The sequence below is a fragment of the Zosterops lateralis genome, assembly GCF_965231275.1.
Source record: "Zosterops lateralis genome assembly, chromosome: 32".
NCBI classification, from domain to species: Eukaryota; Metazoa; Chordata; class Aves; order Passeriformes; family Zosteropidae; genus Zosterops; species Zosterops lateralis.
This window is the reverse complement of record NC_139792.1, coordinates 4651767-4667564: the sequence shown is the minus strand read 5'-3', so window position 1 is coordinate 4667564 and position 15798 is coordinate 4651767. Positions and strand designations below refer to the sequence as shown.

The 15798-nt window shown below is 53.8% G+C and overlaps 1 protein-coding gene across 1 annotated transcript; it reads left to right on the top strand.

Annotated features, from left to right (window-relative positions):
• Nucleotides 1–14174: 14174 nt before the first annotated feature.
• LOC310920985 (olfactory receptor 14C36-like) lies at nt 14175–15107 on the top strand (the record flags this gene model as incomplete). Its single annotated transcript, XM_083881040.1, has 1 exon — nt 14175–15107. The coding sequence occupies one exon, from the start codon at nt 14175–14177 to the stop codon at nt 15105–15107; it is 933 nt and encodes a 310-aa protein (XP_083737166.1).
• Between the last annotated feature and the right edge of the window lie 691 nt (nt 15108–15798).

Here is a 15798-nt window from a genome sequence, read left to right as displayed (position 1 = left end):
CAGCAGCGCCCATCCTTCTCCCCCTGCTCCTCCTCTCCCAGCACGCCACCAATTCCAGCTCCCAGGAGCCTTCCCAAGACAGGCCTCAGGCTCCTCTTTCAGCCGGAGTGTCCCTGCAGAGGAACAGGGCATCTTTCAGGCACTTCCACAAGCTCAGGCTTCTCATTTCATGAGGCATCTGGGATGAAAACGGCCTTTTTCAGAAACACAACAGCAGAGGGAATGGATTAGAAATGATTAGAAAAAAATGACCCTTCTTCCAGACAAAGTTCACCAAGTCATTCCCTGCATTTCTCCTTTTCAGATTCCTTCAGTCATCTATTTGGACTGGTTCAGCTTGTTCTGGTGCTTATCATGAACTTATTATGCTCTTGATTTAGATCAATGTATGAGAAATAGAATCATCTAAATTGAACGCAGAAACAAAACTCCCTCTGTCAGCCCATTTTCATGTTCTAGATCACTTTCCAGATATCCATGGGCATGTTGGAATGATTATCACACAACTCTCCACTCCTGGCTACAGCCTCTGGAGATTCATTCTGTGCATTCAGCCAGGCTTGTATTCTCTAACAACTCCCGGTACCCTGGCATGTTTTTAGGGTAGAACAGTAAAAATGAAAACTTTAAAAATGGCACATCACCCCATTCCACAAGGAAAAAGAAGAAGCTGTAAAGTTCTCCAAACATTTGTCCTGCTTTGCTGCAAGAGTTGTGCTGCACTTATGGTGTGGAAAGCCAAGGGAAGCTGCAGCTGCTGGCACATCTTGTGACAGAAGCTGCACCTTGTCTTCCAGGAAAGGTTCTTGGAACAAGAAGACAGGACTGTGAAGATTGTGGGAAAACTGTAACAGCTTTTAAGAAATGAAATTAAAATTAAAGAACAGTCCATGATAATCTTCTCTATTTATTTTTATGCTCCCCTTTTCCATCTTGCACTACTTCTCCATCCCATTCATTCCAAATGGATCTCACCTCTAAGATCCATGACTTGGCAAATTTTAGACACTGTAAAATACCATGAACTACATCCTGTTTGCCTTCCCCTGCTTTTCTTGGAAAGCAATGCTGGAGACACAAGTGCAGTGCTTGGGTTGGGTACAAATTCTGCATTCAGGGAATGTGCTCTGATAATGTCTGACCCTCAGCAGGGACAATGCACAGCAGCAACCAAGGGGATTCCTCTGCCACAGTGCAGGAGTCAAGACTCTGGGTCTTGGCTCAACAGGGCAAAGTTCCCATGTTTGGACAGGCTCAGGGGCTGCCCCCGAGGAGCGCGGGGCTCAGCGCTGGGCCGAGCGGGCAACGGAAAAACGGACATGGGGACAAACGGCCCCGGGGCTTCAGTTGCAGCAGCAGCAGCAGCAGCAGCAGCAGCAGCGGCAGCGGCAGCAGCGGCAGCAACAAAAGCAGCGATTTATTGCGTTTCTCCTACCTTTCCTCTCCCTCTCCCGCAGTCCCACACCCTCTCCCAGTCTCCTCCCGGTGTCCCCCTCCTCTCCCAGTCTCCCTCTCCCCTGCAGGGCCGGGCAATGCCCCGGGCCCGCCCCCGGCCCTGGGTGGGGCTGCCCCGTCCCCGTCCCCGGGTGTCCCGCCGCGGTCTGGCCTCCGCCCGGCTCTGGCTGTACTGGCGGTGGCGCTGCTGGGCGGGGATCAGTGCCCGGGGCTGGGGCAGCATCGCCACCCTTTGGCTCCGCCTGCTCCGAGCCCGGCCCCGGCCCCGGCCCCTCCCGGGCCCCGCCGAGGGCACAGGCGGAGCGGCCGCTCCCGCCGCCTCCGCTGCGGCTTCCCCGGCCCGAGCTCCTCCGCTCGGCAGCGCGGCCGCCGGCCCCGACCTGGCACTGTCGGGTTCCAAGGAAGGAACCCCTGGGGATGCCCAGCCCGGGGCGCTCGGGGGGCGCTCGGGGGCCGTTGCTGGCCCAGGGCCGAGCGCTGACAGCCACGTCTCGCCGGCAGGGAAGGCGCAGCCGGGCCGCAAGGAGCAGTACCGGCTGGGTTCGCTGCTGGGGCGCGGTGGCTTCGGCAGCGTCTTCGCGGCAACGCGGCTCTCGGACGGTGCCCCGGTGAGCGGCGGGGCTGGCGGCGGGCACAGGAGGAGGAGGAGGAGGAGGAGGAAGAGGAGGAGGAGGAGGAGGGCGGAGGAGGAGGGCGGAGGAGGAGGAGGAGGATGGCGCTGGGCAGGGCGGGCGGCGAGCTCAGCCCGCTGCTCCCCTTGGCTTGCAGGTGGCCATCAAAAGGGTGCCACAGAACCACATCCAGCACTGGGGCGAGCTGGTGAGTGAGCGGGGCCAGCGGGAGAAGCCGGGCTGTGCCGGGCGGGGATGAGCCCAGGCCCGGCAGGGTGGAAGCTGCCAGGACGCCTCGAGGGGGGTGATGTGGGGCCAGCGGAGGGTGCAGAGCATCCCGGGCTGGGTAAAGGGCTGCCCCAGCCCTGGCACGGCCTCAGCCCCACTGACGGCATCGTGGTCCTCCCGCAGCCCAACGGCACCAGGGCACCACTGGAGGTTGTGCTGCTCGACAGGGTCTCCACTGGCTTCCCTGGGGTTGTCCAGCTGCTGGAGTGGCGGGAGTTCCCCAACGACATCGTGATGGTGCTGGAGCGCCCAGAGCGGTGTCAGGACCTGCGGCACTTCATTCGGGCAAGGAGGTTCCTGTCCGAGGAGGTGGCGCGGCAGCTGTTCTGGCAGGTCCTGGAAGCTGTGCAGCACTGCACCAGCTGTGGGGTCCTGCACAGGGACGTAAAACCCCCCAAACATCCTGGTCGACCTGGCCACTGGGCAGACCAAATTGATCGATTTTGGCTGTGGCACCTACCTGCAAGACACAGCCTACACTCGATTTGCAGGTGAGCCCAGACAAGAGTGTACTCCCAGTTCTGGACATCGCATGGCCCAGCATCTCATGGCCCCACCTGGGTGTGGCAGCAGGGATTCTCCCTTTTGCTGCCGGTCATGGCACTTAGACTTCAGATGGGTTGCTTTTGCCCAGCTGGCAGCCTTTGCCAGCCACTCTGCCCAGGACTGGGACTGGGACTGGGACTGGGGCATCCAGCCAGACAGAAACGCCCATGGGTGAAGGTAGCAGAGAGAGGTGGCCAGAACCTGAGCACCAGCCAGTTTGGTGTGCAGACAATACAGGGCTTGGACTGCTCTGCCCGCCTGGTTTGCTTTGGGATCATAATGTTTTGGGGGCAGTGCAGGCAGGCAGGGATGAAGTATGGTTTTTCCCCAGCTTTGAGTGGGTTTTCTCTTGTTATGGTCAGGCCTTTCCAGGTTTTTTGTTGCCCTCTTCCGACACCAGTGGCTTCTTTCCCAACTCCAAGTTTGTACACAAGTCCCAGGTGCTGGCAAGAGGGCAGTGGGTCACACCATGTGCCACTGGGGCAGCCCCGACATGCCCAGGGATGCTGGGGCCAGGCTCTGGGAGCAGCAGCATCCCCCTGATGGTCTCCATCTGTATTCCATAGGAACACCATCCTACAGCCCCCCAGAATGGACCCACTTTGGCTGGTACTATGGCAGGCCAGCTACCATCTGGTCCCTGGGCATCCTGCTGCACCAGATGGTCTGCGGGGAGCACCCTTTCAGGAGGGGCCAGAAGATCAGCTGGGACCATCAGCTCTCGCTGCCACAACGGCTCTCTCAAGGTGGATCCTCATCTCTGGGCACGGGGGAATACCAGTGCTGGGAGACAGCAGCGGGGCTCGTGAGCATCCTGCTCTGGCAGCAGCTGTTGAGGAGGTGGCACATGTCCTGCTCTCCTGCTCTTCTCCAAAACAGGAAATTGATGGGAAAGTTTAGGCCCAGCTCTGAGCACATCCAGCATGGCCTGGGCATGGGAATAGTGGGGCAAAGTGGACAGGAGCCTTCTCCAGCTGACCAGGGGTTTCTGATTTCTCTCCCCAGAGTGCCAAGATCTGGTCAGGAGGTGTTTATCCGTGCCTGACTGGGAAAGGCCTTCATTAGAAGACCTCTTGTGTCACCCTTGGATGCAGGATATTCATCGGCCATAGAAGAAGGGAGAGAGTCACAGGCACACTTTGATGCAGGGCCCTGGTAAGTTACAGCTCCACACATGCCTTGGCAATCAGAGGCAAAGAAACCCAGACTTTTTTGTGCTGCCTGTGTCACTGTGCAGGGGTCATCAGATGGGCCCTTGTGTTGGAGCTGAGCTGCTCTGCCCAGCACTGGTGGCTGCCATCCAGGCTGGTTTGGCTTGTCCTGGTTCACTGACAGCTGGAGCCCTGGGCAGAACCCTGACAGCCTGGTCTCACCCCCAGGGAAGGAGAAGGAGCCCCTGGAGAAGCTGCACCAGGTGGGGCTGCTGCTGCTGGAGACGGTGAGAACGACACCAAGGAGGACAAGCTCTTCCTCGTCCTGGCCACCACAAGGCTGAAGATGATGGACTTGGATTCTGGCACCTTCTTCAAAGCCAGGCTCCACAGCCAATTTGCAGATGAGTTCACACACAGGGGGATGCTCCCAGATTTGGGCATTGTACAGCCTGGCCAGGAACCAAAGGTTCCCCCTTTGCTGGGGCAGGTGCAACTGATTGTTCAGTGCACTGCCAAGCTGCTTTTTGTCAGGGCTGGGACCATGGGCTGGGGTGGTTATGAAATGGGAGTTGGCTCCTGGCCCTGCCAACAGCCCCCACCACCCACCGTGCCCTGGGCTGGGGCTGGGGCAGCCAGCCCGACACAAACAAACCCCCTTGGTGGGAGCAGAGGTGGGACTCCAGAGCCTGTCCATGGGCTGCTTTGCTTTGCAGGCAAGGAAGGGCTTGGGCTGCTGCACTCCCCTTGTTTGCTTTGGGATCACCATGATTTTTGGGGGGCAGTGGAAGGGGGATTGGGAGAAAGCGTGGGCTTCCCTCACTGGTGGGTGGGTTTTTCCCTGGGTGGGTTGGGGCTTTCTCAAGCCCCTGACAGCTACAAGATCTTTTTTACCTTTTTACTTGTTTCCCCTTTTCCTCTGTAATCTATTTTCATTAATTTGTTGTTTGTTTTTCTAAAGGAAGCGTTCTAGGTGGTGTCCAGTCTGGATCAGGAAGTGCTTGGGACCAGCTGTGGCGTGGATGGGCCGTGGCCTTGGAGAAAGATGAGGATGGTTTGGGAGCAGCTTTTCTTGAGGCAGCAGATGGCGTGAGGTGGGTCCACGTCTTCTTGGCATGGGTGAGAGAAGAGGTTTTGGGGGATGGCAGCGAGCACAGGAGCATCCTGCTCTGGGCAGCTGCTGAGGGCTGGATCTGCCATGGCTGGGGCAGGCTGGGCACATGTCCTGCCCTCCTGCTCTGCTGCCAAGGGCAGCAATGATGGGCAGCTTTGGGCCCCGCTCTGAGCACGGCCAGCACGGCCTGGGCACCGTGGGGGGCTGGGACAAGGGCACAGGAGCCTTCAGCTCACAGGTGGTTTCTGGTTTCTCTCCTTGCAGCCGGGCTCTGCAGATGCTGAGGGTGCTCTGGGCTCTGCCAGGGCTCTGCTGGGCTCAGCCCTGGGCATGGCTGGGCTGGCTGTGCCCTCACATGGCTCTGACAGCTTTGCATCATTTGAGCCCGTTCCGAGCACAGCGCCTGAGCTTTCTGCTTTTGCAGGTGAGTGAGACTCTCCTGCAGGCCAAGAGATTGCAGTTAGGGGTGCACACCCAATTGGCAAGAACCCAGATGCTACACGATCCCAACTGAACACCCGGATCTCCACAGGATGTTTTATCTGCCCTACTCCTCTCTCCTTTTTGGCTGGAATTGTGCAATTGCACTTTCTTCCTCCTCCAGAAGTGCCACGAGTGGGCCAAACCTGGCGAGGGGGCGTGTTCCTGAGGCAGTGCAGTCTGGAGTTGGTGGATGAAGAATTGCCCTTCTGCATTTGTACACCAGAGCAAAAAGCTGTAAGTGGGATTTTCCATCCTTAAGTAAGCCCTGACCATTTCAAAGGGAATGTGCACCTCATTCACAGGGTGAGAAGGAAGGTCATCCTCTAAAGGATTTGGGGTTTGATGGAGTTTAGATTCCCAGTCCTGCTTGAAGCTAGAAGGGTACAAGCAATTCCCTATTGCTTCAATCACAATTTAAAAACAATGTTGAAAAGAGTCCCCAAAATCTTTAAAAGAGGCTGCTGATGTCAGTAAGATGGGTCCATGTCATCAGCACATTCACAAACTAAATACCTGAGTTCTCTTTTTCAAAAGATCAGTTACCTCTTAATGCAAAGTTACAGAAGATATTCCACTAAAAAGTTAGAGTTTGATTTTATCTTTTACATTTTATGTACAATTTTTTTCTTTTTCTTTTTTTTTCTTTTATGAAAGACATAACATGTCCTATAAATGTCTTTTGCTGCTGGTTCCCGTGTGGAGCAGCTCCCTTCCCTCTGGCTGAGCTGCTCAGGCAGAGCCCGGCAGCCCCTGGCCCTGCAGGGCTGAGGCTTTTCCCCATTGCTGGGCACAGACTGATGGAGTAGCACTGCTCAACACGGGGACACACACAGGGAGCAGAAGCAGCTGCCTTTGTCCACCTGCAGCTCCAAGGCCCAAACTGTGAGCAGACAGGGCTGGAAGAGCCTGGCAGGCTCCCTGTTTGCTGTGCTGCCCCACTTGTGCCCGGCCCAGCTCTGTGGGAGGCAGAGAGAGAACAAGGGGCAGCTCCCTGCCAGCCCCAGCCCAGGGACCCCTCCGGCCCCGGGCCTTGGGGCACTGTCAGCACCTGCTGCTCCAGCCACGGCTCCTGCTGGCCCTGACAGCAACCACCAAACTGTGCCTGATCCCCAGGGAGCAGCAGCAGGGCCTGGATCTGATCCCTCACTCTGGGGCAGGGCTGGACAAACGACCCCCACAGCAGCAGCAGCACATGGAGCTGACTTTCAGCACAGCCCCTGCCACTGTTCCCTCCCGTGTGCAGGGGTGTCACAGCAGCCTGAGGCACCTGGGGGCCCTCAGGGCCAGCAGGGACTTGAGATGGCAGCCCTGGGCTCCTGGAGGTTGTGCAAGGAAGAGAAGTGGCAACTCCTTCTCCACACAGAGCTTCCTGATGGAAAAGTCTGCTGTGAGCAGACAGCTGCATGGGCAGAGAAAAGAGGGTCTGGACACTGGATCTGTGCCAGTTCCACAGTCCTGGGCAGCAGCCACCGAGCCCCAGGGGAACAGAGGGCACAGCAAGAGGGACAAAACCAGGCAAGGGCAGAGCCTGGAGAGAGCCAGAGCTGGGAGCAGGAACAGCTGCTTCATTGCACTCTTGGAGAAAGCTCTTGGCTGCTTCAAAGGGCTCAAATGCAGCAAGGGCAGAGTGGGACACCAAACAATGCTCCTGCTTCCATACCCTCCCCTCTCAGTGTCCCAGAAGGAACTGCATGACCTGTATTCTTCTCTCTGTGTTGTCTCCTTCAGTGTGAGCAGCTCAGCACGAGGAGCTGAAGGAGCTGAAGCCTCAGGCCACAGGAGCTAAACAAGAAGAGACTTTCTGAGCAAATGAATGCTGCTAACGTGGATCCAGCTGAATCCAGCAGATAAAATCATGGAATCACAGAATCCTTTCTGCTGGGAAAGACCTCTGAGCTCACCCAGCGCAGGCAGTCCCCAGCAGTGTCCAGCCCAGCCCTCAACCTGAAATCCCAAAGGTCCCTGAAGTGCCAAGGCTGGACAGGAGGCCTGAGTGAGGCCTGAACAACCGGCCCTGAGCCAAAGGTGCCTCTGGATGGACCTTCCAGCCAAAGGTTATCTTTGTATCTGCTCCCCAACGAAATATGCATGATCATTAGCCTTGTGTTTGATGTATCCACTCATTAGTGAAACGTGTATTGACCTTTCTGTGTTTAGGAGACAGACAAGGCCATGAAATGTGACATCTGGCCTTGTTTGGGGCTGGATGGGCAAAGTCACCTCCCCTGGTTCTTCCTTGGGCCCTGGCCAGGCTTTGGGAGGAGCCAAGGAGGAGGATGAATCCAGATGTTGCCACCCTAGAAGTGCTGTCAGTTTGTTCATTCAGCACCATCAGAGCTGGGCCCTCTCCCAGCCAGGCTGGAGCCTCCCCTGTGGCTGGAGGAGCTTCAGGAATTCCCAGTGTCCGGGAGAGGCTCTGCAGCCCTTGGCTGTGACAGCTTCCCCCAGCTGATGTGTGGGTGTGGGTGCTGGGGAAGGCTGAGGGGAGCTGGGGATGGATCTTTCTCACTCCCTGCGGGCAATCTTTGGTGGGGATGATTGGGTGCATTGCTGAGCTGCTCCTCCTGTGCTCCTTTGCTGCTTTGAGCTGCAGTAAATTACACTTGAGTTGGTCAATTCCTTCAGCTGGTGTCTGTGTCTTTGTGCTGACCCTGCCCACTGGTAAAACAGCATTGGCATCGTCTGGCCAGATCACAGCAAAATGGCACAATGTAAATGTAACTGTAACTGTAAATGTAACTGTAAATGTAAATGTAAATGTAAATGTAAATGTAAATGTAAATGTAAATGTAAATGTAAATGTAAATGTAAGGAATCAGTCCCATCTGAAATTCTGGGATGGGAAGACCTCTAGACTTTGCTGGCTCTGGAGTGGGCTGAGGTCTGAGCACTGTGCAAGCCATGGGGGAGTCAGTTAAAAGAAGCTGAACCACTGGATGTCTTAAAATGCATCCAAAAGTTGCATATGGAAAAAGGAAAAGAACTGGTGGGTTTGGAAGACAAAGCTGAATTTTGTTAAGAGCACATTGGAAACAGCACTAACAGAAGGAACAATTATTGTTGGAACACTCCCACGTGGAGTGACAGAAGAAGGCTTCAATCTTGAGCTCAGATGCATTTCTGCAAGTGAAATAATATTAATGTAATAAATAACTATATACATATTTACAATATAGTTAGACATATATATTTTGTATATTTATATCCGTTCATATCAATATCTATATCTACATCTAAAATAATAATAATGTGAAATACTGCTGGCAATACTAATTTGGTAGCTTTGGCTGCTCAGGGATGTAACACTAAATATCCTACAGAAAAGCATTGGCCAGGACCCAAATGCCAGTGGCCAACTTTGTGAGATTGTATACAATGAAAAAAGGAGGAAGGGATGAAATTGGCTAATTTTACATGGTTTGCTGATACTGTGATGCAGAATGCTTTGTCTGTTACTGTGAAAAATACAGTGATTAAGGCTGCTGGGTTGTTCATATCCCAGACAATCCCCAAGCTGCAGGATTGGTTGAATGGATGAAGGGGTTGTTAAAGGAGCAGTTGGAAAAATAAGGAGATGGGAACCTGTCCCGATGGAAACCCCATGTCCCAGATGTGCTCCATACCCTTAACCATGGCCCCACTGGGGAAATGGAAACCCCCTGGGTGTGCAGGGCTGCACCCAGTTTGCAAATACAACCATGGACAGGGAGACTTTGACCTCCTGGGAAATTGTTCTGGGTGAGATGGCCCCTGACAGGCCACCCCAGAGGCTGCAGGGCTGAGCTTCATGCATTGCAATTAATTAGGATAAATCAGAAGCAAATGAGAGTTATCAATACCAAAACAGGAATTCAGAGTCCTCCAGGACACTTTGGTTTGGTCACTGCTCACTGGAGCTTGGCCTTGCAAAGTGTTCATGTCATGGGAGGAGGAATTGATGCAGAATATCAAGGAGAAATTAAACTGATAGAAAGAGCAGTAGAAGAGTGACAGAAAGAAGAGAATTCTTCTTGGTGGGATTGGCCTCATGGCTATGAAATTGGAGGCTGCTGTGAAATGTATTTGTGGCAGTGACTGTAATCATTGCACTGTGAGCACTTGGTGTGTTATGATTCCATATTAGAGTTGTTGTGACACTTTGTGCTGGGAAATGGAGAGCTGAGACTGTCTAAAAAGAGACAGTCTCAAGAAAAAAAAGGGGAATTTGATAAATAACATAAAAAAGCATCTCATTAGGCATGCTTTGAAAGGAATGCGAATTACAGATCTGAATTATGAACTTGAGCAGCACTTAATTGAAGGACAAGAGACAATGCCTTTATGCCTAACAGCTAATTCTAAACTGTGTTATTGAAGGAATTGTTATGGAGGTTGTTGTTCATCTCTAGAGAAAAGGACCAATTGAAATAGCAAGGCCTGAACAACCAGCCCTGAGCCAATGGTGACCTCTGGATGAACATTCCAACCAAATGCTTTATTTGTATTTGCTCATTAATGAATTGTTATTAGCAATTATCTCTGCATCTGTTCATTGGTGAAATGTGGATTTACCTTTCTGTGTTTGAAAACCAGATAAAGCCCCGTCTGGCCTTGTTTGGGGGTGAAGGATCCAGGTCAACTCCCTTGGTTCCTCCTTGAGCTCTGGCCAGGCTTTGGGAGATGCCAACAGAAGAATGAAACCAGATGTTCCCACACCAGAAGTGATGTCAGCTTGTTTGTTTAACAGTGTAAAGGCTGGGCCCTCTCCCAGCAAGTTTGGAGGCCTTGTTTCCTGCAAAGGTGGACACACCTGCAGGAATTCCCAGTGTCTGGCAGTGGCTCTGCAGTCCTTGGCTTCCCCCAGCTGATGTGTGGATCAAGATGATGGTAAAGTCTGAGGGTAACTGCTGATGGATCTTTCTAAATCACCACAGGCAGTCTTTGGTAGAAACAACTGGATGTGTTGCTGAGCTCCTTTTGTAATTCTTTGCTAATGATTATGTGTTTTTTTTTGTAATTCTTTGCAGCTTTGCATTACATAAATGACACAATTCCTTAAGTTGGTGTCTGTGTCTTTGGTGCTGACCCTGCCCACTGGTTAAACAGGGCCCTGTCCTGCCTAAGTGTCACCTGGGAAGACAAAAACCCTCACTCCAAATGTCACCCCTTCCTCTTTGTGCTCCCCACTTTATACACTGCACATGATGTCCCATGGTCTGGGGTATCCCTGGGGTCCCTTGGGGTCACCTGTCCTGGCTGTGTCCCCTCCCAAGCTCCCCCACAGCCCCAGCCCCTCCCCAGCGTGGCCGGACAAGGGGCAGGGAAGGCCTTGGCTCTGTGTGAGCTCAGCAAGAACAAACCCATCTCTGTGTGATCAGCCTGTGCTCAGCACCCGGCCCCAGCAGTGTCCCAGTGCCAGCCTCTGTGGCATCGGTCCCCACAAGGGCTTTCCATGGCAATGGCCAGGCCAGGTGACCCAGGTGTGGTGTCCCAGGGAGGGCTGCCATGGAAACAGTGGCCAGCCCTGACCCTTTCTGTCTGCCTGAGCTGCCTTTGGCCCTGGCAGTGGCGTTTGCTGCTGGTCCCGCGGCGCCTGAGCAGCCAGCGCGGCACAGGGCAGGTGGCCATGGCACAGCCCCCAGCAAGGGATCCCCTCTGCCTCTGGGCACTGACACCAGCCCTGAGCAAGGGGCCCAGGCAGTGGGCTCAGGGCAGTGCCCGTGGCCACAGCCCCTTGCCATGGCCCAGGTCAGCTGGGCATGATGATCCACCCTCACTCCTGGCCCAGGCCAGCCCTGCACTGCCCTTCTCCACTGCCTGTCTGCACACAAGCACTTCCAGGCCTCTCTGCATTTCCCTTGCCCTCACTCTGGGCTCACTCACACACCTCCCAACAACCCACCTGCAGCTTGGAGCTGCAAGGAGTTCAAAGCTTGTGTGTCCTTCAGGAGTTGGTCAAATTCTGCCTTCAGCCAACTCTGGATTTGTGTTTATTGCAGAACTTCCTGTGTGTCTAAAACATTCCTTGCATGGTTTTGCCTTGGGGAAGGGGAACCTCCTTGATGGCACCTTGGCCTTGGCACACACTTGAAGAGTGTGTCTGAAACTTAAGAGTTTTAGATTGCTAAAAAAGGAAGAAAATCCCTCTCTGCCTGAGTGCAGCCAGTTCTCTGAACAAAGCAGGTCCCAGAATGAGAAGAGACAGGATGGGGTTGAGGAATGCGGAGCAAGGCTGTCTACACTGGGTCAGAGCTCAAGGCATAGCTTCTCTGAGCTGGCCAGACCTGCTTAGGGGAGTCCCAGGATCAATCTCAGTTACTGAATGCTGCAACCACCTCTTTTCTAAAGAGAACAGTAATAAAATACATCCTTTCAAATATAAATGTGTATTTCTTAGAAGCTCTTGGAAACTTTTCTCCATAACTGCAGTAGGAAACCTTCCTAATGAACTGCACCAGACCAGAGGGAAATCAAGGCACAGCCATGGTTTGTCAGGACTTGTTTAATCCTAATGAGCCCCGTGGTGCATTTGGTGCTGAGCCCTGGAACCTCAGGGCCTGAGAGGAGATTGCACAAACCTTTCCAGGAGTCAAAGCCCGAAGAAACACCCAAAGTGTCTCAAAGTATTAATGGGTCCCACTGATGTCCATCCCAACACAGGCTCCTCATGGAGTCTTTGGAGGAGAGAATTGGAAGCCAGGATTGCACAAAAACCTCTCAGACACTCAGTGTGGAGAGGAAAATCCAAAATACTTTAAATACCTTGAGTATCTCAAAGCATGAATGAGCCCCACTGAGTGTCAATGCAAAGCTCCCAAGGGACTCATTAAAGCAGATAATTGGAGGCCAATTATCACACACAGCACTCAGTGTCAAATAGTAGTTCCTTTATAAACTTTGAGTACTGTGAAGCGCTAATGAGCCCCACTGAGTGTTGTTACTGACTCAGAATCCCAAGGGACTTGTTAAAATAGATAATTGGGGCCATGATTGCACAAACCTCTCATAGAGTCAGTTTTAAAAAAGGGAAACTCCAAGTACCTTAAAATAACTAAAGTATCTTGAAGCATTAATGAGCCCCACTGAATGTCATTACTGACAAAGCCTCTCTCAAAGGGACTAATTACAGCAGATAATTGGATTGCAAAACTTCTCAGAAATTCCAAGGCAAGAGCAAAACCCAAAGTCCTTTGAAAAACCTGTCACCACTGTCTGCAGTTCTCTGCTCTGCCTGGGGCCTGGGGACACTTTCTCTCTCCTGTCCCTCAGTGGGGACCATTAAAACTTCCAAAAAATTTGGAGTTGGATTCTGACTTGAAGTTCTGGAGCGGTTTCATCATCTCCCTCTGATGTTCAGGGCCTCATCACCAAGCCCCAAGAGGGTCATTAAAGTCCTTGTGCTGTGTCTGCTGCTGGGCTGGGCCGGGCTCCTGGCACAGAGGCAGCTCCTGGCAACCAAGAAGAGCTTAAAACCACATTTCTCTTGATGAGCAGCTCTTCTCCCAGCCCAGCAGGGCTGGGGCACTGCCTGCAGCCACCCCGGGCACAGCACACAGGCACAGAGAGCTTGAATCACTCAGGGCTGGGAAGGGGCTGACAAGTGCCTGGGGGAGAATCACTCCCAGCCCTTGGCACAGGAACCTCTGGCTGCAGGACAATGCAGCTGCAGCTCCTGCAGTCCTCTCCTAAAGCTGGAACATCCCAATGCCTACAGACTCTGTGAGTACATTCTCTGCTTCTCTCCTGTGTAGAGCAGCCAGGGGTGCCCAGGGCTGTCCTGCAGAGCAGGGTCCTGCAGCCCAGGGCGCTGTGCTGGGGCAGGGACTCTGCTGCCTGCCAGGGACAGCTCTCAGCCAGCCCTGGGAGCTGCTCCCAGCACTGGGGGACAAGATCTGGGTGGAAGGAGACAGCTGGTAACACTTGGAAGTGTTCTCTTTGTGTGGTGAGGATGCTCTGTTTTTCAGGACTGCTCCCAACATGGCATTTGACTGCAGAACATTTCCAAGTAGATCATACAGGGAGCACAGCGAGGCCATGGCTAAGTAAGAGGAAAAATCCTGCTTTATTAATGTACTACTCTGTGTTGCCTGGATGGGAAATTGCACACAGATATTCATCTTTCAGTTCAGGGATAGAAAAATAAAAAAAAAATTATCTCAGACCTTACTAAACCAGGCAGTGACAGAAATCACAAAGGGTCCCTTGCAGGCAGCATCACTGTCACTTTTCCAGCCTCCTCAGGGTTGCTCTGAGGTTGCCATCAGAGCCTGCAGAGCCAGAGCTGCCCCTGGGCAGTGCCTGAGCTGGGAGGGCTCTGCAGGGCAGAGCTGAGCCCCCAGGGCTGGGCTGGGCTCTGGCAGCACTGGCAGGGCCCAGCCCTGGGCACAGGGAAGCAGCTGCAGGCAGGGACAGCTCCAGGCAGCAGAGCCCTGGGCAGGCAGTGGGGGGAAAGTGCCACCAAGCTGTGCTGGGATATTGAAAGTCCTCTCCAAAGTAAACTATTCCATGATTACTGTTTTTACAGATGCCCATGCCAAGACTCCACAAATGTCCAACAGCAGCTCCATCAGCCACTTCCTCCTGCTGGCATTGGCAGACACGAGGCAGCTGCAGCTCCTGCACTTCTGCCTCTTCCTGGGCATCTCCCTGGCTGCCCTCCTGGCCAACGGCCTCGTCATCAGCGCCGCAGCCTGCGGCCACCACCTGCACAGCCCCATGTTCTTCTTCCTGCTCAACCTGGCCCTCAGCGACCTGGGCTGCATCTGCACCACTGTCCCCAAAGCCATGCACAATTCCCTCTGGGATACCAGGGACATCTCCTATGCAGGATGTGCTGCACAGCTCTTTTTCTTTCTCTTCTTTATTGTAGCAGAGTATTTCCTGCTCACCATCATGTGCTACGACCGCTACGTGTCCATCTGCAAACCCCTGCACTACGGGACCCTCCTGGGCAGCAGAGCTTGTGCCCACATGGCAGCAGCTGCCTGGGCCAGTGCCTTTCTCTATTCACTGCTGCACACAGCCAATACATTTTCTCTGCCCCTGTGCCAGGGCAATGCCCTGGGCCAGTTCTTCTGTGAAATCCCCCAGATCCTCAAGCTCTCCTGCTCCAAATCCTACCTCAGGGAAATCTGTCTTATTGTTCTTAGTGCCTGTTTATTATTTGGCTGTTTTGTGTTCATTGTTTTCTCCTATGTGCAGATCTTCAGGGTCGTGCTAAGGATCCCCTCTGAGCAGGGACGGCACAAAGCCTTTTCCACCTGCCTCCCTCACCTGGCTGTGATCTCTCTGTTTGTCAGCACTGCAGTGTTTGCTCACCTGAAGCCTCCCTCCATCTCCTCCCCTTCTCTGGATATGGCCCTGTCAGTTCTGTACTCAGTGGTGCCTCCAGCCCTGAACCCTCTCATCTACAGCCTGAGGAACCAGGAGCTCAAGGCTGCAGTGTGGAGACAGATGACTGGATGGTTTCAGAAACATTAAACTGCTGGCCAATTTCTGAAAATCCCTTATAATAAAACTCAAATTTGATACTTCTTGTAGGTTTGCTTGTGGTTTTTTTCCTGTACTTTATATTTTTAGTCTTATCCATAAAGAAATGTCGTTTTTTTGTGCCATTTCTCATTTTGTTTCTATCCATGTTCCCTGTGGCCAAAAAACTGTCTCAATGAGGCGCTGCACTCTTGGTGGTTTTAAAGTAAATCAAGGATCTCCTAGCCAAGTTTTCTGCAGAGATGCCCCTTTTGTTCCCTTCTCTGCAGCTGCAGCAGCAACGTCTGTGTGCAGAGCTGGGGGCAGATCAGGGCTGGCACAGCAGCTGTGCCCAGGAGCAGCAGCCCTTGGTGCTGCCAGTGCTGCTGCCATGGCCCTGCCCCGCTGCCCTCCTGGCCCTGGTGTTGCTGTAGGGCCTGAGGGCTCTCGGGGCCGGGCACAGGGCTGGGGGTGGCAGTGCCGGGGCTGCAGCAGGGACAGGCCATGGGCACTGCTGGGGCAGCGCTGACGCCTCAGGGCAGGGCCTGGGGGCTCCAGGCTCCTTGCCCAGGCTCTCTCCAGAAGACGCCCAGGCCAATGCTCAGCACAGAAAAGCCCCGGGAGCAGCCCCAGGCTGGCCCTGGGCAGGCTGGGGGCAAACAGCAGGGCTGGGGCTCTGCAAGGGCCCTGGGGGAGACGGGAA